This window comes from Panthera uncia, chromosome A2 (assembly GCF_023721935.1).
Source record: "Panthera uncia isolate 11264 chromosome A2, Puncia_PCG_1.0, whole genome shotgun sequence".
Classification (NCBI taxonomy): domain Eukaryota; kingdom Metazoa; phylum Chordata; class Mammalia; order Carnivora; family Felidae; genus Panthera; species Panthera uncia.
In genome coordinates this window covers 25,094,750-25,121,155 of record NC_064816.1, presented here as the reverse complement: position 1 = coordinate 25,121,155, position 26,406 = coordinate 25,094,750, and the positions used below count along the sequence as shown (strand labels likewise).

Below are 26,406 nucleotides of genomic sequence, written 5' to 3'. Positions count from 1 at the left end.
TCCTTTTTCCTAGAAGCATCTTATAGACTAGTGGTTGAAAGTACATGCCCCAGGAAATGTCATCCATAGCCACTAAGTGGTAGTAGGAAGGACACTTCAAACTGTGCATCGTTGGTCAGGCCAGGGTCTGCCTTTCCTTCTGGGCTCCGGGCTCTAGGCTCCTGGAAGGAACTGTCTCAAACTCCCAATTCCCAGCACAAGATGGACGAGTGTGGGGTTTCTCCTTTCCTTGAGCCTGCAGTACAGCCTGGTCACTCCGACCCTTCCATGTTATCAGTGACTCTTGGGGCCAGTTGAAAGCTGCCTTTCCTTGGCTCAGTTGCACAAAGACAGAAAACATGTTGCCACCGGCATTGTTTAAACGGTTTAAAAAAAAAATAAAAAGCTGTTTAGTACTTTTTTTTTCCTTTTTAAGTACTAAACAAACAAACAATACCCAAGTGTCTACAGTAAAAAGTGAAAGTCTTACTTTGGTCTCCTTCCCATCTCTCACCTACAGTGTTTGCTCCTTATTAAGGTTTTTGCTGTGCCTGGTTTGGCGGGGGAAAGGCCGGTCTGGAGTCCGAGTGACTCAGTTCATGACCCAGCTCCAATGGGCTAGCTGTGTATCTTTGGGCCCAAACCTCAGTTTGCTCATCTATAAAATGGAGGAAGCATAGCTTAAGGGCTTAGAGGAGTATTGAGTGATATGAAACACAGAAAGCACTCCGCCAAGCCCCTGTACCCAGTTGGCTTCAGTTAAACTTGAGGCTTACAATTTTCTTTCCAGAATCCAGGTACTTTTTTTTTTTTTTTTCTAAGTCCGATTCCACGCAGTGAATGTGCTAATTACCGAATGGGGTCAATGTTTTCTGACTGTTCAGGTGATTTTTTTTAAGTCCTTAAGGGCAGTTTCTATATGCAGAAACCACTCTTCAGAGGTTTACTTTATTTTTCAAATTAATATTCAAATGATCAAAGTTAAAAATTCAAACACAGATTAGTTGACTCACATCCTACAGATTAGCTTACTTTTTTAAAATATTTTATTTTTAAGTAATCTCTGCACCCACCATGGGGCTCGAACCAACCAACCCCAAGATCAAGAGTCACATGCACCATAGACTGAGCCAGCCAGGCACTCCCAGGTAACTTACTTTTGATACTAGCAACTAAACATTATTCCAGGACCCTGACAGGATTGTTATTGTCTTAGAAAATGTCGTCCTTGGGGCACCTGGGTGGCTCAGCCGGTTAAGTGTCCAACTTTGGCTCAGGTCATGATCTCGTGGTTTGTGGGTTCCAGCCCCATGTGCAGATAGCTCAGAGCCTGGAACCTGCTTTGGATTCTGTGTCTCCCTCTTTCTCTGCCCTTCCCCCACTCACATTCTGTCTCTCTGTCTCTCAAAAATAAATAAACATTTTTTGGGGCGCCTGGGTGGCTCAGTCGGTTAAGCGTCTGACTTCGGCTCAGGTCACGATCTTGCGGTCCGTGAGTTCGAGCCCCGTGTCGGGCTCTGGGCTGATGGCTCGGAGCCTGGAGCCTGCTTCTGATTCTGTGTCTCCCTCTCTCTCTGCCCCTCCCCCGTTCATGCTCTGTCTCTCTCTCTGTCTCAAAAATAAATAAATGTTAAAAAAAAATTTTTTTAATAAAAAAAATAAACATTTTTTTAAATGTCATGCTTTTAAGTTCAGCTTATAAAATTTCTTATTCTTTTCATAAGCCCAGGTAGGATTGCCAGATAAAACAGAAGATAGGATGCCCAATTAAATCTGAATGATTTAAAAGTCACATTTACCTAGTGTTTTTATTTGCTAAATTTAACCAACCCTATATTCGGCAAACTTAATTACTTTTAAGGGGTCATAGATCCATTTTCAAACATTTTACACTTCTTTTATAAATTTAATATACTCCATTTCCTTGAAAACTTCTTCAGTTGTCTGAACTAATGAAAAAGCCATCTTTTAAAATACTAATTCTTTTTTTTTAAGATTTTTTTATTTTTAAGGAGTCTTTACACCCAATACGGGGCTCGAACCCATAATCCTGAGATCAAGTGTTGCACACTCCACCAACTAAGCCAGCCAGGTGACCCTAAATATTAAGTAATTTTAATTAATTAAACTTATGGAAACATAGTTAACCCCAAATTCTCATACAGGTTTCAGAACGGTGCATACGGTTAGTATGAAACCCTTAGTAAGGTTTCAATTTAAAGTCACGAATCTGGATCCATCCCCCTAATTGCACATTTTACGTTGGAATTAAAAAATTGTTGGTTAAACGGGCCAAAATCTCTCACGTTACACGTTCATAAAATGTACGCATGTACAGATTCCTTCTTAAAAGTCACAAAAAGCATGTACCACACTTAATTCTAAATCTTCTTCTCTTTGTAACATGCCTATTTGCCAGGCAATCACCACCATTTCCCCTAGAGATTTAAGGAGGCCTGTTATAGGCTCTAGAGAGCTTTGTCTCACCAGGAGCTCAGGAAACCATTATTTCCCTCCATGTGCTCTTTGGGGCTATCTCCTTAGCCTGCCTGGGCATGGTTGGTCAGAGATTTTGGCCAGGATGCTGACTGGATGTATGTTAGTTCTATATCTGCACCTTTCTCTGTGGCTACAGCCACCCGCCCATCACTTCAAAGAGGGGGTTGTCCAGAGATCCCAATGCTGGCTTCCAATTCTCATTACCCACTTTCTTCACAGAAGAATTTTCCTTGCCCAAGTCTGCAAAGCTCACCGGGGCTTACAACTTGATTGGATTTTGCATTTCAGATCTTCTGTCTCCGTGCCCACATCTCCAAAACTCATTTTACTTAGGTCAAAATCCTACAGCTCTTACAAAGCCTTCCTTTCCTGGGTCATACAGCTCTTACAAACATTAAAGCAATATCTGGTTGAATTGTGGATCTTTCTAGGGGCTTTAACTGGCTCTTCATCCTTAAAGTCCAAGCACATTTTCCTGACCCGTTCTAGCAGGCTAGTAGTTGCTGTTCTTGGGAACACACTGCTAGCATGCGGTGTATTAAACTGTATACAGTAAAACTGCCTTAAAAAATTATGTAACTCAAACTAGACTTGACCTTAACAACGCCCATCGGGGCGATTAGAGAGTTGGAGCCTGGGTGTGTCCAGGGACAGCTGGCTGCCAAATCCCAGTGAGGACAGAAAGCCTGGCAGGATTTCCCTCCAGCCCCTGCTTCACTGCCCCCTCACAGAAGGCTCCTGCACCCCAGCTGCCCTCCGGGGTAGATGGCTTCCGAATTATCAATTCTCAGGGAAAGAAGGCAGATGGCATGCCACCACAGGACGGATGACCGGATGTCACAGCTGGCTCCCGGTTGGGATATGAGTGACTTTGCGGAGGATGGTGCCCAAATTACGCAGGCCGATTTCCTCACCAGAGTGACAAAAACAGGGGCTCCTCAAAGACTAGCCCCTTTTCTCCATTTCCTTGGGGAATGAAACCCATGATCTTCAGTTCCTCAGAGAAGTGAAAGTAGCAACAAGGAATCCAGTAATTCCTGTTATCTGCAGGCTTTATAAGTCAGCTGAGCCTGAAGTAGTGGCCTAGAGCCCACACACCAGACACCGCTGCCCTCTCTCTGAAGCCAGAGGAACATCAGGATGCCTCAGCCGCCCACCTTCCTCCTGCTTCTCCTCCTTTCCACCGGCAGTGCCCTGGCCCTGAGGCTCTGCTCCTTTAATGTGAGGTCCTTTGGGGAAGCCAAGAAGGAAAACAAGAATGCCATGGATGTCATCGTGAAGGTGAGACCTTTTCCTGTCGGAAAGAGCGCTGGACCCCCCTCGCGCCCTCTCTGATGCGTTCAGACTTTAAGAGACTCAGGAGATGTTCCACTCAAGTTAGTCGCTGGGGTGAAGGTAGCAGCCGCCTTGGCATTTTGTCACAATAATGGCAGCAGTAATTCCAGTAACCACATCACCTCTCTGGGCTTCATGTCATCATCTGAACGTGAGGGTAATGCCAGTACCTCCCTGTAGGACGGTTTTGGGGAATGCTTGAGTTGGCACGTGTGAAGCCCCTAAAACAGTATCTGGCTCCCGGTTACTGAACGCCCCTGTCAGGCACTGCAAATATGTGATTTCTTTTCATCACCCTTAAAAAGGAGGATTTTTATCCCCACGAAGAGATGAACAACAAAAGGTGAAGTGACCTCATATAGGTGGTGGGTGGGTAGGTGGAGGGGAGCTGGGAGGCCAGCCCAGCCTGGTCTTTTTACCCATCAATGCAGCACAGATTTTTTTTGCTAACTCTTTTCTCTCTTCTTTTCTTTCTTTCTTTCTTTTTTTTTTTCATTCTGTTTTGTTGCTTTTCGTTTTTCTCTTTTCTTTCTCTTTTTCTTTCTTTCTTTCTCTTTCTTTCTTTCTTACTCTCCTCCCTTTATTTCTTTCCTTCCTTCTCCCTCCATCTTTCTTTCTTTCTTTCTTTCTTTCTTTCTTTCTTCTTTTTTTCTTTCTTTCTTTCTCTCTACACCCCTCTCTTCTTCCTTCTTCACTGCCCACCTCATCAACCTTTTCCCAACTATCAATTCTTATCTTTCTCTCCACTTAGATAAGACTTCCCTTGCACAGGGTGCCTGGGTGGCTCAGCCAGTTAAGTGTCTGACTTTGGCTCAGGTCATGATCTCATGGTTTGTGGGTTCAAGCCCTCTGTCGGGCTCTGCACTGAGCCTGGAGCCTGCTTCGGATTCTGTGTCTCCCTCTCTCTCTGCCCCTCCCCTGCTTGTGTTCTCTCTCTCTTCCAAAAATAAATAAATAGACCATTAAAAAATTTACATATATGTGTATATATATATGTGTGTACATACATATGTATACACACACATATATATACATATATATGCATATATACATATATATACATACATACATACACACACACACACACACACACACACACATATATATATATATATATATATAAAAGACTTCCTGTGGGTATTATGACCAATGTCTGGAGATGCTGCTCACATTTCTTTAGAGTTGCTTGACTCTCTTTACCCTACAGGTTAATTTATTTTTGATGATGCTGGGAGCTGAAACCTTTCCCAGGGCTCTGTCTGGGTATTATCACCTTAGAAACCCCTGGAGGCACCAGGGTATGGTGGGAACACCAGGAGCTCTGGGGTCAGATCCCACCAGGCAGCTGTGTGAGCAAGCCCGGGAATTCCCTTCTCCTCGCTGAGCCCCTGGGCCTTTCTGAAAGTGGGCCTTACACAACCTGTAGCACCAGTTGGCCTAGAGAAATCAAGGTAGAGCCCGTGAGTGGGCAGGTGATCTCACACAGAGCTGCCACTGTTGGCATTAATACACAAAGTGGATTAGAGCAAGGACTGGCATGCTCTGCTCTTACTTACATGGTCCTCTCCCTGGTTGGCCCTGCCCTTTGGACAGCACCCAATGCCTTCCAGAGATTGTTGTTCAGCCAGAAGAGCCGTGCCAAGCCTGTGGGAGCCGAGACTCCCTGGCTCAACAGGAAACTTTGACATACGAGGAAACTATTTTCCCTGCTTCCTCACACAAGGGCCCGTGGAACCCGGGTACCGACTGTGTTCCCATTACCTTCCTCACTTATTCTATCCAGGCAATGTCATCAGAGTCTTAAGAGAACAAAAGACTATCTTTTGTTCCTTGGTGATTCCATTATTGGGGGCTTATTATTCCATTATTGGGGGCTCAGCACCTCCCCTGAGCGGCTGTGTCCTACAGGGCTGACGGATGGACAGCCCATCACACCAAACGCCAAGCATGGGAAAAGTCTTTGTCAAGGACTCCTTACTTTCCCCCATTGTTGCAAGACCATCCTGTAATCAGAGGTCATCCCCAAATACCTCCAGAGCCATTGAGAGCACAAACAATAAAACCCAAACCCAGGCATTCAGGAAAGTAATATTTACAGGGGCTAATGTCTAAGTACCTACTATAGGCCAGGAATTTTATATCCTTTTTTTTTTTAATGTTTATGTTTATTCATTTATTTTTGAGAGAGAGACAGCACAATCAGGGGAGGGGCAGAGACAGAGGGAGACACAAAATCTGAAGCAGGTTCCAGGCTCTGAGCTGTCAGCACAGAGCCCAACGTGGGGCTTGAACCCATGAACCATGAGCTCATGACCTGAGCTGAAGTCAGATTCTTAACTGACTGAACCACCTAGGTATTCCCAGGAATGTTATATTCTTATTATGACATAAGTGGCATTGCCCGCACTTTGTAATCCAGAAAACAGAGACTCAGAAAGAAGTGACTTACCCAGGATTCCATAGCTGTTAAGAGGAAGGATCAAGTCCAAACATATGACCCAACCATATTCGTGGAGGTGCGTTTTCCACTCTTCCATACTGGATTTATCACTTCAGAGACGAGCCCAGTTTCATCACGCTGTTGTCATTATGACCTTCATCAGGGAGGCTGGAGAGTGAGGGAGGCCTGCCGTCATCATCTTGGGTTTGCTGGCTGGCACCATGGGCAGTTTTCCAGATGCCAAACCCTGCCTGCTTCTGTCTGCTTCTTCAGTTTGTGTTCTTAACGAGCGAAGTCTGTTCAGCCCACGAACGCTCGGTGAAGGTAGACCACGTGCCAGCTGCTCTGAGGCACGCACTGGGGATAAGATGGTGGACATGGGAGGCATTGTCTTCCACAGCACGTGATAATTATGATTTCAGGATTGCTTACTGTATGCCGGGTCCTTCACACGCAGTATCCAAGTTCAGCCTCACAGCCCCGCTGGTTGCATTTTGTAGACGAGACAACTGGAATTCAGAGAGGAGGAGTACATTGTCCTGGGCGTCATGGAGCAAGTGAGCAAAAGAACAAGGGCTTGGACCCAGGCCTAACTGACCCTCTCTGGGCTCTTTCCCCACCATGCTGGTTGCTCCCTGTTCAGAGGCACAAAAAAAGGTTTAATAGGCTTCTCTGGCCCCAGAGTGTTCATAGAGTTCTCCAGAGTGTCCCTTCCCTTCCCCCCAGCCCCACTCACCACACCACTTGCTGGGAGCCCCTCACTACTGGCCATGCTCAATCCCTACTCCCTCCCTCTGTGAACAGCAGCCTCAGGAACATCTTGAGTTTCAGGTTTGGGAGGGCCTTCTGGGGGCCCTCATCTTTGGAGCCTCATTCTGAGGAGATGGAGCCCGGGGGGATCTATTTTTCCCGGCCTGAAATTGGGGCAGAGAAAACACGCATCAGTGGTGGATTTGAAAACTGAGGAAAATGCTCACAGTGTCATGTGAGATTTAAAAAAAAAAAAAAAAAAAGACCCAAACCGTGTAATAAATATTGCCACTGTTTGCCAAGCGTCTTTTCTGTGCCAGGGACTAGACTGAATGTATTATTTCCATCATGTCCTTTAATCTCTATGGCAACCCCATAAGGAGGGTACTGTCCCAGTTTACAGATAAGGAATCTGGCGGTTCAAGGAACATTCGTGACTTGCTCAAGATCACACAGCTGGTGAGCGATAGAGTCAAGACATGAATCCAAGGCCATTTGATTCGATGCCTATATTTTCAACTAACGGGCTAGTTATTCTGATGCCATTTTGTAAATATGTGTAAGTATAGAAATCACATGAGAAGTGTCTGAGTGGTGGCTTTACAGGTCATCAGGTGATTTTTTATAGTCTTCTACATTTTCCAAATTTTCTACAATAAGCAACATTATTTTTATAATTAGAAAATTATAACAAAATTATTGTTTTAAGTTTATTTATCTTGAGAGAGAGGAGTAAAGAGAGGGAGAGAATCCCAAGCAGGCTCTCTGCTGTCAGTAAACTCTGATGCGGGGCTCAATCTCACAAACCTCGAGATCATAACCTGAGCCAAGATCAAGGAGATGTGGGGCTCCAGAGCGTTTGTTATTGAGGCAAAAGGGTTGTAAACAGGGAATCTAAAAGCTCAACCCTTCAGGGGCGCCTGGGTGGCTCAGTTGTTTGAGTATCCAACTCTTGATTTCGGCTCAGGTCATGATCCCAGAGTTAAGGGATCGGGCTCCAAGCTAGGCATGGAGCCTGCTTGGGATTCTCTCTCTCTCCCTCTCTCTGTCCCTCACCCCCACTCAAGCACACACTTGTGCTCTCTCTCTCTCTCTCAGAAACAAAACAAAACAAAACGAAAAAATAAAAGCTCAACCCTTCTGCTCAGAAAAGGGAGTCTGAACTCTGGCCCATTTTTGTCCCGCGGCAATGGGTTACATTCAAAAGGGACCTTGGTCTCCGAGGAGGAGCAATCAGGGGATGTGGGGATCTCCTCCGTTGTTGAACATAGTGGTCAAGCAGGGCTCTGCAGTGGATGATCCCATTATTCACATTCACAGGGTGTTCGCATTACTTAACTGCACTGAGGCAGAGTCCTCAATTATACTATGGGGATAACAAGATGGCCAACATCCAAGGACTATTATAAAAATTTAATGAGTTGATGACAAGAGCTAACACTTATAAAGCCAGGCACCACATGAGGCACTTTATGTAAGACAATTTATTTAACTTATGTTAAATAGACTCTCACCTGGGGCGCCTGGGTGGTGCAGTCGGTTAAGCGTCCGCCTTCAGCCAGGTCACGATCTCACGGTCCGTGAGTTCGAGCCCCGCGTCAGGCTCTGGGCTGATGGCTCAGAGCCTGGAGCCTGTTTCCGATTCTGTGTCTCCCTCTCTCTCTGTCCCTCCCCCGTTCATGCTCTGTCTCTCTCTGTCCCAAAAATAAATAAACGTTGAAAAAAAAAATTAAAAAAAAAAAAATAGACTCTCACCTGTCACTTTTTTTTTTTTTTTTTTTGAGAAAGAGAGAGTGCGGGTGCAGGGGCGGGGCAGAGAGAGAGGGATAGAGAGCATGAGCGAGGGGGCCCTTGGGGGGCGGGGCAGAGAAAGAGAATCCCAAGCAGGCTCCATGCTTGGTGTGGAGTAGCTCAGTGTGGAGCTTGAAGCAGGGCTCAGTCCCATGAGCTGTGAGATCATGACCTGAGCCGAAATCAAGAGTCAGACACTTAACCCACTGAGCCACCCAGGCGCCCCATCATCTGTCATATCTTAATAAATATTGGCCATCATCTCCTCTCCCATAATTACTTTATCTTCAAGCAGTTTCCTTTTTTTAATAACACTTTAATTTTTTAAAATTAGAAAGGTATCATTTTTTAAGTTAAAAAAATTTTAATTTCTAACTTAATTTTATTAAGTTAAAAATGGTCATTGTGGACTACTTTGAACATATAGAAGCATATAAAGAAGAAAAAAAATATCAGCTGTTACCCTATCACTTGAAGATAAGAGCTATTGGCATTTAGGGCATTTTATGGGCATTTTTCTATGCAAAAATAAATACATAAAACTGCATCTGGGGGTGCCTGGGTGGCTCAGTTGGTTAAGCGTCTAACTTCAGTTCAGGTCATGATCTCATGGTTCGTGGACTTGAACATGTGTTCACAGCTGTCAGCTGTGAGCTGCCTTCGGATTCTGTGTCTCCCTCTCTCTCTGCCCCTCCCCTGTTCACACTGTGTCTCTCTCTGTCTCTCAAAAATAAATAAATGTTAAAAAAAAATTAAAAACTGCATCTGTTTTGCAGCATGGAGACTGCCCTGTATCACCAGTTTTGTATTCTGCTTTTATATTGGAAGTATTTCACATGTTGTTAATATTCTTTTAAAACATGACTTTTAATGCTACATAATGTCCTATGCCATGTTTACAACATCTTGCATTTAATGCTTTTCTATTTGGGGATACTTAGGTTGTTTCCAAGTTTTTGTTGTGCTATTGCAATGCCTCTTCCTCTTTGATCTGTACAAGTAATAATAATAGCGATAATAATTTCATGTGTGGCTCCAAATGCCTAGCACTGTTCTAAGGACCCATTTAATCCTCCAGCAACCTTGTGAGGGAATAACTGTCATCATTCCAATTTATAGATGAAGAAACTGAGGTGCAGAGAAGTAGTAGATATTTCTTTATAATAGAAGACCTTCCTCAAAGGGGGAAAACTAGGCCAAAGAGTAAGTACATACTCCAAGACTTTTGATACATACTTTAAAGTGCCTTCCAGAAAGGTCTGACAGAGACCAGTGACTAAATCAGCAAGGTGGCTCGGTAGCAGGACCCAGCTCTCCCTGATGTTTTAACAGCATGGTAGGCTTTGTAGTCACAAGAACCCGAATTCAAATCCTGACTCTACCATCTATACTGGCTGTGTGACTTCAAACTTTTCACTCAAACACTCTGAGCCTGGTTTTCTCCTGAGGTTAGTGAGCCAATAATCATAGTTCTCTCACAGTGTTGGTGAGGCTTATGGTAGGCTCACAATAAATGTTAGCCCTTGTAATTTTTATTATTATTATTTTGTTGCCAGGTGAACTGGGGAGACCCATATCCATACTGGCACCTCTCACGTACTAAGAGCTTAAGAAATATTTATTATTATTATTATTATGGTGATTATTCAAGCAAAAAAAAAAAAACAAGATATAGGACATGTGATCATAGGCTCTGGATTCAGATTGCCTAGATTTGCATTCTGCCTTGGCCATTTTCTAGCTGAGTGACTTTGGATAGTTTACTCGGTTTTCCTGGAGCCCCAGGCTCCTCATCTTTAAAACGGACATAACTGAAAAGAAATAAACATTAAAAGGTGTGTGTGTGTGGGGGGCTCCTGGGTGGCTCAGTCAGTGGTGAGTTCGATCCCCACGTTGGGTGTAGAGATTACTTAAAAATAAATTATTTTTAATGTTTTATTTTATTTTTGAGACAGAGAGAGACAGAACATGAACAGGAGAGGGGCAGAGAGAGAGGGAGACACAGAATCAGAAGCAGGCTCCAGGCTCTGAGCTGTCAGCACAGAGCCCAACTCAGGGCTTGAACTCACGAACCGTGAGATCACAACCTGAGCCAAAGTTGGATGCTTAACCGACTGAGCCACCCAGGCACCCCTAAAAATAAATTTTTTAATCAAATAAAATAGACATCAAAATACGACCTGCCTCACAAAGTTCTTCACTTATTTCAGTGATAAAATTCATTACTTTAACAAAGCACCAATCCTATACCTAAAACATAGTAAGTGTCCAATAAAAGATTTTATTACTTGCAGTAAATGGCCTGAAACACCTGGGAATTCTGTCTTCACAGGTCATCAAACGTTGTGATATCATACTCCTGATGGAAATCAAGGACAGCAACAACATTATCTGTCCCATGCTGATGGACAGACTAAATGGGTAAAGACGGGGCTCCTGGACCCTCTGCAGACTCAAGGTCAACTGCAAGGACACCTGAAAAGCCTCAGGAATTGAACCAAGGGTGAAAGCCAGCACTCACCCTGACTACCAAGTCACATGACCAACACTGCCCACACTTCCAACTCCATTAGCCAAAGTCCTGAGAACTTTCAACCAGCTAGTTTTAATATGATAAAGTAAAATAGAGGGAACAAATGAGGAGCCAGGACAGAGAGAGAAACAAAAGAGACAAGGGGCTGAGCTTAGAACTACTGTTATAAAAAAAAGGTTGAGTGCAAATATGAAGCTATGGTATGCCCGCAGCCTGGAATATGATGTAGCCGTTAAAAATCATGATCACTACAGAATAGCTTAGAGCTAAATATTCCAGCATGGAAAGATGGCTGCAGTATATTGAAAACAGCAGGTTCAGAACCTTAGGTAGAGTAGCCCATTTTAGTAATCACATTACACTATACATGAATAAGCATGTGTTTGAGTTTGCATGAGCCTAGAGGAAAGACTGGAAGAATGTGCCCAAACCATTAATAGTGGTTACTTCTGGGCCAGGGGAGTGGGTGTGATTGGAGGACCATTGTGGAGGCAGTCAGTGAAGAAATGCAGGATATTTACTTTTTATTTTATATATTTCTATATGATTTGAATAGCTTACAAAAAGCCTGATTTTACAACTTCAAAAAAAAAAAAACCCAAAAGATAATGTCCTCAAACATTTTTAAATTACGTTGGATTATATTTGTGATTTATATTCTTTCTCAAAGAATAATCAGCAAACCCACCCACCTGAAAATCATCCCAATGTGAGTTAAAAAGGCATATTCAAGGGGCACTGGGGTGGCTCAATTGGTTGGGCAACTGACTCTTGATTTCGGCTTAGACCATGATCTCCCGGTTTGTGAGTGTCAGCCCCGCATTGGGTTCCACACTGTCACAGTGCAAAGCCTGCTTGGGAATCTCTGTCTCTCTCCCTCTCTCTCTGCCCCTCCTGTGCACTCTCTCTCTCTCCCAAAATAAATAAATAAACTTAAAATTTTTATTTTTTTTTAATATTTTGTTAATGTTTATTCACTTTTTGAGAGACAGAGACAGAGTGCAAGCAGGGCAGGGGCAGAGAGAGAGGGAGACACAGAATCCGAAGCAGGCTCCAAGCTCTGAGCTGTTAGCACAGAGCCTGACACGGGGCTCGAACCTACAAACTGTGAGATCACGACTTGAACCAAAGTTGGACACTTAACCAACTGAGCCACCCTGGTACCCCTGTTATTATTATTATTTTTTAAATAAATGAATGGTCAATCCAGCCTCATTCAGCCTGGGAGGAAATCTTGGACACTCTCCTTCACACAGAGGGTCCCCTGGGCTGGTTCCCCCTTCTCCGGGGCTCATTTTCTCATCTGGAAATATGGAGTTGGGCTGAGCTTCTCCATTCAGCCTCAGCAGCTCTTCTCTTTCCAGATCTGATCTTTGATGATGGAAAAGGGAGTTTAGTGCAAGGGTCAGGCGCCTACACTCAACTCAGACCACTTGTGTTTGGATTTTGACTCTGCTATGACTTCGGGCAAGTTACTCACCCTCTTTGCACCTCATTTTCCCTGTGTATAAAATGGGACTGGTAATGGAACCCATCTTCCCGGAATGTGGTGCTGATTAAATCCTGCATATAAGTGTTTGGGCTGTGCCTGGTCTGTAGCAGTGACCAGTCAGGGCTGGTGGTGTCTATTACTAGTAAAAGGAAGCAAATTATGATGACAAATGATGGTCCCAAGGGCCGCATGTAACAGCTGCCATCGGTGCCCTAACTACATGCCAGGCATCCAGTTAATCAATTTACGTGTGCTATTTCATTCACTCCCACAACAGCTTTGTGGGGTGGGTACTATTACTGTTTCCCTTATAGCTGAGGGAACTGAGGAACAGAGAGAAGGGACTTGCCCAAGTTCACCCAGCCAGTAAATCGTGGAGCTTACCTTTGAACCTGGGTCATTTCTGACTCCAAAGCTGGTGCTCTATTCTGAACCTCCTGAGCTTTCCTTAGAGGGACTCTGGTCAGTTTTCAGAAGTACGAGGGGACAGGGGCTCTATGCCCCTCCCCACAGCCAGCCTGGATTGAGTCTTCCCACCCCAACTGGCCTCCCTCAGTTGTCCCAGCCCCCCTAGACCATGCCACTGACTCCAGGCAGAAGCAGGCCTGTTTGTCCCCTTATCCCTCGTAAGCCAACAGGAGCCTTAGTCACCTCCCAGCTGAGTCACGGCAAGAATTTTGCCAACCCAAAATTTGGTAGGCTAGATTCAGAACAAGGTCAACTTTCCCAAACTGGAAGCCCAGTGGAATCCAACGTCCACATTCCTCAGGCCCCAGTAGCCAGACCTGCCTTAGAATATGTATCTAGTGGCACCTTGATGGTTCAGTTGGTGAAATGTCTGACTCTTGATTTCGGTTCAGGTCATGATCTCATGGTTCGTGGGATCAAGCCCCACGTTGGGCTCTGCACTGACACTGAGGAGCCTACTTAGGATTCTCTCTCTCTTAAGATAGATAAACTTAAAAAAAAAAAAAAAAGAATATGTACCTAAAGTCCTAGGAATTTCTGTAGGGCCTAGGTTGGGCCCTAAATGCTCCTTCTGCTACTAAACCTGAGAATATGCTATAGCTTAGACATGCCCTAGATCTTTCTGTGGGCAAATGGGTTAGACCGTGCCAGGCACTGCCCAGGGTGAGTTATCAGCAGGTTTGGCAAACACATGGAGAGTCAAGTTTCCCTGGTGTAAATGAGGGGTAGAGGTAATGGGACTTCACATTTGTATCGCCAGCCCCCAGAACATAAACAATAGCTGGTCTGAAATCATAGTTCTAGGACTTGTGAGAAAATGCTTGAGGGTTTTCAGAGCAGGAGTGAATGTCCAATGAAAACGTTACTAGGAATTCTGCATAAGATAAATGTTCAGCAGTAGTGCATGGACAGGGTGACCTGATAAGGTTTCCTCCACCAGGAAGTATGAGGTCAGCCCCAGCCATGAGCCAGAGTGAGATATGGAGCAGATTCTGGCCTGAAGCTTCTATGGTCTCAATAATGTCCCACAGGTGCAGGGCAAAGGGTGTGGATTTGGAGTATGTAGGATCTGAGTTCAAATCCCAGCTCTGCACTTGCAAACTATACAAGGTGGGTAACAACAGTACCCATCTTCTAAGGGTAAGAGTTAATGGCTGTCAAGATCCTGGAAGATGTCACATTCCCAGTCAATGGTGGCCCTTCTTATTAGACCCCAAGGTTATGATGAACGGTAACCCTTCTCCATGATGCCATTGGTGATATGGATACAGAGTGAAGATAGGGGAACATGCAATAGGGGGATGTTTATTTTTTAAGATGCATAATGTAAAATCTCTGCATTTTAGAAATTCAAGAAATTCAAGAAATTCAAGAAAAGGCATAATGTACAACTATGTGATTAGCTCTCGCCTTGGAAGAAACACATATAAAGAGCAGTATGCCTTTCTCTACAAGTGAGTATAGCCTATGCTTCCTGGAATGTGGTTCACTTATAAATGATGACTGTGAATTGAATCAAAATGCTTATCTTTTCTTCAAAACCAAATGTTGGGGCGCCTGGGTGGCGCAGTCGGTTAAGCGTCCGACTTCAGCCAGGTCACGATCTCGCGGTCTGTGAGTTCGAGCCCCGCGTCAGGCTCTGGGCTGATGGCTCGGAGCCTGGAGCCTGTTTCCGATTCTGTGTCTCCCTCTCTCTCTGCCCCTCCCCCGTTCATGCTCTGTCTCTCTCTGTCCCAAAAATAAATAAAAAACGTTGAAAAAAAATTAAAAAAAAAAAACCAAATGTTGACCTCTAACCAGTTCTCAATATTGATCAAAATAATTGCTGTCAAATTGACTCTGAAGCAAAGCGTTACCTCTTCAAACTAAAGAGTACAAGCAGCTTCCTAACACCTAATTTGTTGGTTGAGTCAGTGACTGCCTGGTCAGGAGGGTCAGGAGTTCTTTATCCTCCCTCATCAAGTCCTGGCCCAGGGATGGAAACCTGAGTTGCCCAGCATGGCTGTCTCTGAAACTTCAGAGTTTTGTCTTCTTCCTTCAGTAATTTGTTCTAAATCTGAACATTAACTTGTGGTGCCCCAGATAAGTGGTACTGCTCAGATCTCCAGCTTTCAAAGGGTCCTGGCCATGGAGAAGAGTAGATGGAGACTTGTTCTCGGCTGTAAGATCTCTTGCAGGGCAAGAGCCTGCCTGGGGGGCTAATGAAGCCATGTCTCTGCTTCTTGAATGAAGACGTCAACTGACTCAGCTGGAAGTGCTTCCTATTTTTTCTCCCCTAGGGAAAAGCTACTGTCTGTGAAGAAACGCTACCTCTACCATGACTATCAGGCTGGAGACACAGATGTATTTTCCAGGGAACCCTTTGTGGTCTGGTTCCAGTCACGCTACACCGGTGAGACCCAAGGCGCCAGTTGTGAATAACCTCCCTGTGATCCCATGAATGGACAATAGCCCCAGATGTGAGCGGGGGTCCCAGGGTTTATGCAGCATTGTTAGGGAGGCATCAGACTTGAGATGGCCATTGAGAACGTCTGATACTTCAGTGTTAGGGATGCAGCCTGGCTTCTCAGAATGCCAAGACCTCCTCCCTTAGAATGCACCTGAAGTCAGTGGTAACTCCACTCTTGTTGGAGCAGTTAGGCTGATGGAAATTATTTACTGCAATTCTTGAGTTGCAGTCAAGCATAGCTTCGTTCTGAAAAATCGCAGTGGTGGCCAGCAGAAATGAACCCCAAACTAAAGTCTCCCTCTGCCTCTAGTAATGACATGGCAAAGTCCTCCAAGGACTGGGTACAGAGGGGAAATCCAAATGATTGCTCCCTTAACTTTGACAACAACTACACTTATATAAGCCACTAACAAGTATTGATCCCTGATTAGTGCCAGGTTCCTGCAACCTTGCAACACCCTGCAGGTTAAGACCTAGGATTGTCTCCACTTTTACATTTGAAGAAGCCAAGGTTCGAATAGGTGGAGTCACTTGTCCAAGGTCACCCAGCAGCTCTTGACATGAATGAGCAGGGCTGTAACCCAAGCCACTATCTTGGGAGCACATACTCTTAACCACAGTGCATCTTGAAATGGAAAGTCAAGAATTAATTTGATTTGCAGATTGAAGCTATATAGAATCCAATATCTTTTCAGGACCTACTACGTGCCATGGTCTGTTCCAGGCACTGACCAAGGCAGACAAAACCCCTGCCCTAGTGAAGTTATGTTGTAGTAGGCAAGACAGATAATGACCAAATAAATAAATGTATGTGAGCATGTACCCCCAAATTTATACTACACAAATATAAACACCCTGAACGATGAAGTTAACTATTCCCACCCTGGCTAATTAGTACTTCAGGAAAACCAACATGGAAGAAAGGTGGAGGAATTTCCAGTAGAAGAAGAGAAGGATCTGGGGGCTATTTAGGACAGAAATGCACGTCAGAGAGCATGTGTAATAGCTTCATCGTGCACACAATTCACACTTAGCTGACCAGAGCAGTGTTTGGAGAGCACCCTGCCCCCCGCCCCAAGTGATTATTTCTTCTCCGAGAGAGTCTTCAGCTACACACAGCTAAACATTGCTAAACAAACCTGTTTGTCTTGGGCCTCCACCTTTTCACCCTTCTCTATCTCTCCTCCCCTAGGATGGCACTTCAGCCATGCCCTGTTTAGAGTTTTTTTTAATTTATTTATTTTGAGAGAGCGAGGGGGAGGGGCATGGATGGGGAAGGCAGAGAGACCTAGAGACAGAATCCCAAGCAGGCTCTGCTCTGTGCTGGCAGCGCAGAGCCCAACGCAGGGCTTGAACTCACAAACCATGAGATCATGGCCTGAGCTGAGACCAAGAGTTGGATGCTTAACCGACTGAGCCACCCAGGCGCCCTCCTGTTTGGAATTTTCTATCTTGTACAAGGAAACATTATGTCCCCTGTATTTGAGATTAAAGATAGAGTTAGCCATTCATCTATCTTTTTTCCCTTTTATTCATTTACTCATTCATTCATTCATGTATTCAATCAACAGTTTTGAGCATCTCCCATGTGCCAGGTGCTGTGCTAGGTGCTGGAGCCAAGAGGGTGAGCAAGACAGAACTCAGGTTCCAGTGGGCCAAACTCAGAAGCACAGCAAGTAATCTCAGGGCACGAAGGAAATAAAAGCAGGGTGCATTCCATAGTGGGGTGAGGGACCAACCCAATTTAGGTGACATTGGGTTGTGACCTGAAGAAGCCAGTCACAGAAGACTGGGGAAAGGGCCATTCTGAGGGGAGGTGCCAGTAAGCTCAGAGGTGGAAAGGAGTTGGGATGTGTAGGGAGACCAGAGAGAGGATGGGGGGTGGAGTGGAGGCCTGAGAAGAGTGAGAAATAAGGCTGGTGGGTAAGTGCAGGGTCCTGGAGACAGGCTGCAGGCTCTGAGTCCTGACTTTCCATTGTGTGACCTGAGCAGTGATTCCCAACAGCCCCTAGCTCCCGAGTAGGCCTGGGGACCCAGGCACAGGACGAGGGAAAGCTGGGGGAAGAGGCATTCAGAGCACAACAGCTCCATTGCCAGGTGGGCGAGGCTCAGTTCCAAGGCTCCCTCTGTCCCTCCTGGTGGGGGGAGGTTTTCAGATATTTCACAAAAGGCCACTTTCTTTTTTAAATAATGTTTGGGTTTTTTTTTTTTCCTGATTACAAAAGAAGCATAAACTAACAAGCCTCCTTTTTTTTTTTTTTTAATTAGAAAAAAGTTTATTCTTTAGTACAAAAGCCAAACAGGCTTGACTTATTAGTTTTTAAAAAGTAGAGAATATAATTTTTCAAAAAATGAGAAAATAAAAACACCCACAATACCAGCAAGCAGTACTGTCTACTGGCTTTCTCTTAGCTCTGCAGGTGAGTGGGAGAAAAGAGGCTTTCATGTACTGAAAATGCCGGCCTAATCGTCCTAAGAACAGTCATATCTCAGCCACCGGTTGGACCCTCTAGAAATGAGGGGACCCAGACAATGCAGGCTGGGCCTTCTAGGGGGACAGTCTGTTTCCCTTCAGCAGTGTTCATGGAACCTTCCTCTGTTCAGGGAAGTGTGTGACCTCTGCCTCTTTCCTGTTCCTCAGTTGTCAAAGACTTCGTGATTGTCCCCCTGCACACCACCCCTGAGACCTCCGTTAAAGAGATTGATGAGCTGGCTGATGTCTACACGGATATGAAACGTCGCTGGAAGGCGGAGGTGATGACCCTCTGTGTCTGTTGAATTCCTGTCTAGCAGAGGCAGAATGTGGTTCTGGGGAGGGATGAGGGACTCCCCAGGAGGGTGGGGGGTGGGGCAGGACCTGTGCAGACCCCCACTATTTTAGAGCCTCACCTCTGCCTTAAATACCCTTCTTGCTAAATTTGCCTGGGTACTGTCCACGTGGGTCTCAGCAATTCGTACACTGCTCCCCTAATAATGGCTGCCCAAAATCACTGGGTGAATAGCTATTGCCAGGCCACACTGAGGCTGAACATGCACAGGTTGATTTAATCCTCCCAATAACTCCATGAAGTAACTACCTTTCTCATTCTCACTCTGCAATGAGAACAGTGAGACACAGAGGGATCAAGAGTCCTTCACTGCAGGTGATGACTCTCAAATTGGTTCATGAAAGGAAGAGCAATTTATTGGTTTATGTGACTAAAATGTCCAGAAGTAGTTCAGGCATAGCTGGATCCAGGGCTCAGACAAAGTAATCAGGGCTTGGCTTGTCTGTTTCTTTCCATCTCTTTGCCTTCCTTTCCTCTGGGTGGGCTCCACCCTTGGGAAGGGAAGATGGCCACCAGCAGCTTCCAGACCCAGTGGTCTGAGACAGATTTTCTGTGTCACAATACAATAAGTTTCTCAGGATTGGGTCCCGTTGGCCCTGATTGGGTCATTCATCCATCTCTGAACCAACCACTGCGATCAGCTCTGGTTAAGAAGCTCTGATTTGTTAAATCAGTGTGAGCTTCAGCCCAATCTCACAGACTGGGGTGAAGGAGGAAAGTAGTTTCCCAAATAATCAAGGGGTGCTATTCTCACAGAAAGGGAATACATCCACCATCCGTCTCGGCCTCATCTGGAAAACGGGGATGTCACCCGCTGTGGCTATGAGGGCCTGTGAAAGCTCTTGGCAAATATGGAAGTGTTCCAGAGGGCTCTTCCTCATTCCTCTTTCCTCCTTTTGGGATGTGATTCCAGTGACCTCCCCTTCCCCCCTCCTCAGTTCCACTGTTCAAACTGCAAAATGAGTCAAGGAAAGTGTGGACACAGAGCTAGGACATGGAGAGCACCAGTGTGTAATTCATTGCTTATTTGTAAAAAGCAAGACAAGAGAAAGACTCATCCATTCCTAAAATTCTGAATTCATTCATTCACACAACAAGAATTTACTGAGCATCCATTACATGTCAGGCACTAGGGAGACATCGGTGGCACAAGAGTGAACAAGAAGGCCGTCTTGTGCTGAGGGCCCTTCAGTGAGACAGATCAGGATTTAATTCTTGACTTTACCACTTGAGCCCATAAGTTGAGTGGCCTAGAACTTGTCACTTTATCCCTCTATCCTGTTTCCCTTCTACCTTCTAGTGTTTATTGTGAGATTTAATTTAAACTTTATGAAACATTTAATGCTTGGCCTGACAGGCGGTACATGCTCAGCAAATCATGCCTATAACAATAGGAGCTGGTGGTCACTCGGGTTAAGGATGACATTCTGACCTCGGCCGCGCCCATCAATCTCAGGGAAAACCATGGTCTCTGAGGTCAAAATAAAATGTTTTTGAAGAAAACTCTAAAGTCAGCAACAGCCCCAAACAACAGCACTGGCAAGGAAACCTGACGCTTCCTCTGGATTGAGGAATATTAAAATCCTGTTCCAAGAGCTCTGAAGGGAAAAACACTTCTAAGACAGGAGGTTCTGCTGGTGGCCTCGGGGCAGGGGTGGACAACTCACTCTGTCACCTCCTTCCTTTCAGGCTCTTCCTACTTCCTCAGTAGACAGAATTTCCACAGGAGTGAGTTCCCAACTTCCAAACAATAGGACAGAAAAGCAGGGTGCCAAAGGTGTCAAATTAGCCACCCAAATTCATCTGTCCTGCTCGGAAACAAAAGGCGTTGGTACATCCATATGTTTATCCTCTACAGTAGTTTGAGCCAGAGAGATTTGAGGGAGATAAATGAGCTGGATTCTTTGATCCCCACCTAACTCCGCAAGCTGAATTAGAGGGACACAATGACTAAGAACAGGAGGGAAGGGCCACAGCAAACATCCTCCTTCCCAGTGAGAACACCTTCCCTTGTACGTTCTCCCCTGACAAATACTCATCAAAACTGTGACTCAGTTTTAAACTCTAAAAAAAAAAAAAAGAAAGAAAAAGACCTTGTATTACTTTGCCAAGTGCAGCCAAAGACTGGGTGACTTAAACAACAGAAATGTATACCCTCACAGCCCTAGAAGCTGGATGTCTAAGGTCAAGGTGTCAACAGGCTTGGTTTCTCCTGAGGCTTCTGTCCACGGTCTTCCGTCCATGTCTCTCTGTGTCCCAATCTCTTTTTATGAGGACACCGGCCATATTGGATTAGGGGCCACCCCTATAACCTCATTTTACCTTAGTCACCTCTTTGAAGGCCTTTCTCCAGATACAGTCACATTCTAAGGTATCGTGTGTTAGGACTTCAATATACGAATTTGTAGGGGTGGGGGGAGGGTACAATTTAGCCATAACAGACCCCGTTGTTTGCTGAGTATGGGAGGTGGGGCCATTGCTAGCAGTTCTGAACAAAAGCATTGGCAATAATACATACAAGGTGACGGTTCCAAATAACGTCTTTCAGAATTTCATTTTCATGGGTGACTTCAATGCCGGCTGTAGCTATGTGCCCAAGAAGGCCTGGAAGAACATCCGCTTGAGGACTGACCCCGGGTTTGTTTGGCTGATAGGGGACCAAGAGGACACCACAGTCAAGGAGAGCACCAACTGTGCATATGACAGGTAGGAGGCACCTGCCTGACTCCAGCTAGCCCATCCAGTGCTTGGTATGCATCAGGAAAGGTGCCTTGCTCTGGGCGGAGGAAGAACCTGGCTTGCAGCGCTGAGTCAGTTAGACTTCAGGCCCGGCCATTGGGTACTTGTGCAGTGTGCAAACTGCATGGCCGTGTCCGGGAGCCCTGAGCATTGCAGGTTAACTGTGGCTAGTGCAGGCTTTGGTGTGAGACAGGTCTGGATTCAAATTCTGCCTCTACCATTTCATGTATCTGTGCATATGTCTGTGTCTTTGCTTCCTCATCTGTAAAATGGAGATTGCAGTCATGCCTCATTCATGGAGCCACGATGAGGATTAGATGAAGTAGTATATGTCTTCTCACACAATGCCTGGCATATGGTAAGCGTTCCATACATTCACCGGCTGTTAATTATTTCATCACAAAGACATACCACAATGCATTCACTCAAATCCCCTGTCATTGGGCTTAGGTTATTACCAAGAGTTTCCTGGTAGAAACACTGCTGAAGTGAACATTCTATACATGTACTTTGTGCATATATTTATGAATTCCTCAGGGTAAAACTAAAAATGAGACGAGTAAGTAAAAAGGTATTTACTTTTTTTTTTTTTTTTTTTGAGAGAGAGGGTACAAGTGAGAGAAGGAGAGGGAGAGAGAGAGAGAGCAGCAGGGCTCACCTGGAGCGAGGCTCAAACTTACGAGCTGTGAGATCATGAGTCAAAGTCAGAGGCTTAACCTACTGAGTCACCCAGGCACCCAGCGTACTTACTTTTTTAAAACTTTTGCTACAGGGGTGCCTGGGTGGCTCAGTCAGTTAACCCTCTGACTTTGGTTCAGGTCATGATCTCACAGGTTCGTGGGTTCAGGTCATGATCTCACAGTTTGTGGGTTCGAGCCCTGCATCAGGCTCTGTACTAACAGCTCGGAGCCTGGAGCCTGCTTCAGATTCTGTCTCTGTCTTTTCTCTGCCCCTCCCCTGCTTGTGCTCAGTCTCTCAAAAATAAATAAAATGTTAAAAAAGAAATTAAAAAAAAACTTCTGTTACATATTCCTAAATGCAAACACATACCTGTAAATAATAGCATTCTCGGGGCTCCCGGTTGGCTCAGTGAGTAGAGCACTCGGCTCTTGATCCTGGGGTGTGAGTTCAAGCCCCATACTGGGTGTAGAGATGGAGTGAAAAAAAAAAAAAAGTAAATGATAACATTCTCTCACAGTTGTAACATCTCCCTGGGGAATTTCAATCAGCTCTCACTTTTGTTTCTTAAACTGAGAGGTGGGGAAGGCACTTGAATTGTGTGCATGTTCATGATCTCCCCACCCACAGCAGAGACCGCAGGCTGGGAAATCCGCTGTGACCGCAGTTCCCAGAGTTCAGCCTGCCTCCGAGGAAGCAGGAGACGGCTTCTGCCAGAAGACAGCTGTTCTCACTTCTCTAGTTTTGAGGTCTGGCTTTCATTTCCATCCGTGACCTCCTTTGTTCCTCTCGGAGCTTTCAGGGCTGGTGTGTCCTTTGCAGAAGTCACTGCTCCAGCTCTCAAGAGTGGAAACAGCCCTAGCACTGGGGAAAGCGGAATCAAGGCAGGAGGGTTACAAGAGGCCGAGCTCGCAGGTGCCTGCCTCCTCTCTCTCACTTTGACCACTTGCCAACAAAGCTGGTTGGAGTAGGCCACTCACCCACTAGCCTGTTCACCCACCTGCCTACTCACATGCAGTTGTGCATTGACCGTGGGCAGGTCAAGAACCTTCTGCACCCCTGACCAACAAGAGGGAGGTGATTGAAAATAATGAAGCAGAGAACAGTGAATCACAGGGAAAGATGTTCACGTAAGATTGGGTGGGGTGGGGGGACAGGTTAAAAAAAGATGTTTACTGAAAGAACCTCAGTTTTATACACATATATGCCAAAGGATGGCAGGATTACATGTGCTTTTTTTTTTTTTTAATTTCTCATTTTGCTGCTCTGAATTTTCTATGTTTTCCGTACAAGCGTATATCTTTTAGGGTTTTTTAAAAAGGCATATAAATTTCTGACAAGGAGAGTAAAATGAAATGGTCTCAATTCCAGTCTCCGTTCCGTGTTCAGATATTTATTGAACACCTCCCATGAGGTGTCAAGACAAAAGATGTCAAGAGCTGGCCTGTGCCACGCCTCGGGAAAGACTTCAACGGCCTGCACACATATAGAGGAGTCAGAAATGGGGGTCTTAACGATGTTGCTCTCTACTCTCTGGGTCTGAAGGATGGCTCTAAGAAATCTCCGGCCGAAGGTGAAGAGTTCACTTGGGGACTGAATTCAAAGTTAACCCCGGTGGTATGGTAGCAAACACAGGAAACCAAGTCACAGGTCGGACTCAGGGAAAGCTTGGTGGAGAGGCATGAACTGGCAGTGTGACTCACCTTGTCCTTGTTCAGTCAGTGGGTTGGAGCCATGCAGACCCCGACTCATCACTCCACCTGGGATACGTTAGAGTCCATGTTTCCCAGACTCATTTAGCTACCATGTTCCCGGTGTTTGTTATCACCCCAAAGCAACCATACTATGGTTTTTGTCTGTATTTGTCTTTAAGTCCATTCATTTCTAATGAAATAAATTAATTTTTAAAGGAAATTTCATGTTAAGGTGAGAAACAATATCCTTTGTTGTAAATTGAAAATAGCTAAAAATAAGCCCTGTGAAAATCAAACCATGTTAAATTCTGCCTTAGTTCTCTCGCTTGCAGAATGCTTGCTGACTCCAGCCTGCTCTGTCTTGGTCAAAATGGGAGCTTAGGGGGTTATTAAAGATAAGCCGGTACCTTTCTCTATAATCAAATCAAGAAAAGTGAAAAATAACTGTGAAGGGAAAAATATTCTCACTATGCAAGTCATCGGTACTTGACTTGGTGTGGTGTCCACGTATCATTTATAATCTTCTCCTCCACCATCAGGGCTAACTGCCCACACAGGGAAACACTGTTTTGGAGCCCATGGGGCCACGGCAGGGCTTGGTCCCATTTCCCAGTCTGAGGCATTGTCCTAAGGGTCACCAGGTCTGCACTTTGAACATCACTCGGAAGAGCCAGGCTGCTCAGTCCATTCCAGATGTCAAACAGGAAATTTGGTTGGTCTCAGAAATCAACAAGGTGGATTAATGTGACTGTCTTCCCTCCCCTCCTCCAGGATCGTGCTTCGAGGACAAGAGATCATCAGCTTTGTTGTTCATGGATCAAACAGAACCTTTGACTTCCAGAAAGCTTATGGGTTGACCAAAGAGGAGGTACAGCTGCCCTCTTGTCTTTCTGTGCCACTGTCCTGGGAAGATGAGTTGGTGTCACCCTTTGAGGCCACCACTGGAGACACAACACTGGGCCATTGGACCTTGAGTCTCAAAGCCCATGATTCTGTGACTTGAAGACCTGTCTCAATTTCTGATTGAGCTGGTCCAGGGATGATGCTCACCAGTGTGTGTTCTGTTGGGTGACTTTAGGCCTTTTGTCTTCCCACTTTGAACCTGAATTTGTTCAGCACTAAAATGAGAGTCTCCTAATCCCCAAATTTATCTCCTTTTTCTCTTTATAGGCCTTGGATGTCAGCGACCACTTTCCAGTTGAATTTAAACTACAATCTTCAAGGGTCTTTGCCACCAACAAAAAATCTATCTCTCCAAGGAAGAAAAAGACCCGTCGCTCCTAGATACAAGAATGCCATTTTATTAACCATTTCTTGCTTCTAAATAAAACAGCTTTAACAGGTATGAACTTCTGCCTGCACTCAGGAAACAAGTCTGGTCCAACTGCTTTCATTTTTCAACTTTAATATGACTTGAGTCAAATTGGGAGGACAGTCTTCTCTTACCCTTCTTGGGCTCCTACCTCCCCTGACTTACCTAAAAGGAAACTGGAGTCTTTTGCAGTCCAAAAGGACAGTCCCGAGAAAGGCCAAGGCCCCAACTGTACCTTAGGATTTGGGCAATTATCTGTTTGAGGAATCTGTTCCCTCCCGTTCGAGGTCAGGATGGTGATCATGTCTCAGGGGGATGAAGAATGAAGGCCATCCCACCTGGCCTCCCTGCCTCCAAATTGTCCTCCAACTCAGCAAGCCCAGTAACCACCAGTGCCATCCTTTGAAATTCCATTCTAACCACAGCCCACTTGCATTCCCAGCCCTGCTTCGATACCCTGCGGGGGCTCCCACCACCATCTGGAGAGAGCCCAGAGTTTTTGGATGCCCACAAGGGTCTGTATTTTCTGGCGTAACACGTCAGCCTCACCTTCATCCCATCTTTTACCCTGTGTCCAGCAGGACTGGCCCTTCCCTGCATGGCCCCAAGCCTCCCTCCTCCTGGGCTTTGAGCAGGCCGGTTGGCTGGCAGAGAATCAGAGTTTAGTTATCATTCTACAACCAAAGAGTTACAGAGGAGTCCTGCCAGCACCATTTTGCCTGTATCCATGGTGACCATTCTTGTTTGTTTCACTTCGCTTTCCCTTACATTGCTTCTTTTGTTCAAGTGGTACCTGAACATGGTTAAATATATGAGCAGTATCAAAGAATAAGCAGAGACAAGAAATGCTGCCCCGGGACCTCACCCACTCGTTTCCTGTCTCAGAAGCAACCCCTCTTACCAGTTTATGCATCCTTCCAAGAGAGTCTATGCATAAATAAGCACCATATGTAACCTTGAAACATAGAGTATACTATGCATGGTCCTACTTCTCGCTAATTTTCCTTAATATATCAGAGACGATGTGACTTTTGATATAAGAAAAAGAGACCATAAGCCTGAGTTTTGAAATTTGGTTGCATCTGACTGACAGAATTAAATCAAAAGGGTTCTGCTTATATGGGAAAACCATTTTCCCCCAAATTTCGTTGGAATGAGGGGGGGAAGGTGGTAAGGTTGTAAAGTTCCTGTCACCTCCTCTTGTGAGCAGGGCTCACTGACCCAGGAAGACATCCAATTTCCAAGGTCCCAAATGGTCAAGCAGGCAATTCCCAAATGAGCTTACTCTGGAGGAGATGATGATCCTTTCATTCCAGAGGCCAGCGGCATGGCTGGGACAAGAGCCCTGTGCTCGGTGGGGGAGGCAGGGGAAGGTGGACCAGACCAACCACTGTCCTGTCCACTGCTCCGGCTGGTCCT

General features: G+C 45.4%; 1 protein-coding gene across 2 annotated transcripts; it reads left to right on the top strand.

The window, feature by feature from the left end:
• The first annotated feature begins 3,453 nt into the window (after positions 1-3,453).
• DNASE1L3 (deoxyribonuclease 1 like 3) lies at positions 3,454-25,078 on the top strand. 2 transcript variants are annotated; one of them, XM_049640807.1, is made up of 8 exons: positions 3,454-3,759; positions 11,127-11,215; positions 14,643-14,741; positions 15,567-15,679; positions 18,378-18,490; positions 21,113-21,270; positions 24,447-24,543; positions 24,846-25,078. In XM_049640807.1, the coding sequence occupies exons 1-8, from the start codon at positions 3,619-3,621 to the stop codon at positions 24,957-24,959; spliced, it is 924 nt and encodes a 307-aa protein (XP_049496764.1). In that variant the 5' UTR covers positions 3,454-3,618; the 3' UTR covers positions 24,960-25,078. The 2 variants fall into 2 exon arrangements, with proteins under 2 accessions (XP_049496764.1, XP_049496763.1); XM_049640806.1 differs by having other exon boundaries at positions 14,634-14,741.
• Positions 25,079-26,406: the final 1,328 nt, after the last annotated feature.

Bases quoted from the DNA above. Each gene is read 5' to 3' on its own strand.
- DNASE1L3 (XM_049640806.1), top strand. From the start codon at position 3,619: ATGCCTCAGCCGCCCACCTTCCTCCTGCTTCTCCTCCTTTCCACCGGC. The intron at 11,216-14,633 runs GTAAAGACGGGG...TCTGCATTTTAG, and splicing joins CTGATGGACAGACTAAATGG to AAATTCAAGAAATTCAAGAA. The intron at 14,742-15,566 runs GTGAGTATAGCC...TTTCTCCCCTAG, and splicing joins CAGTATGCCTTTCTCTACAA to GGAAAAGCTACTGTCTGTGA.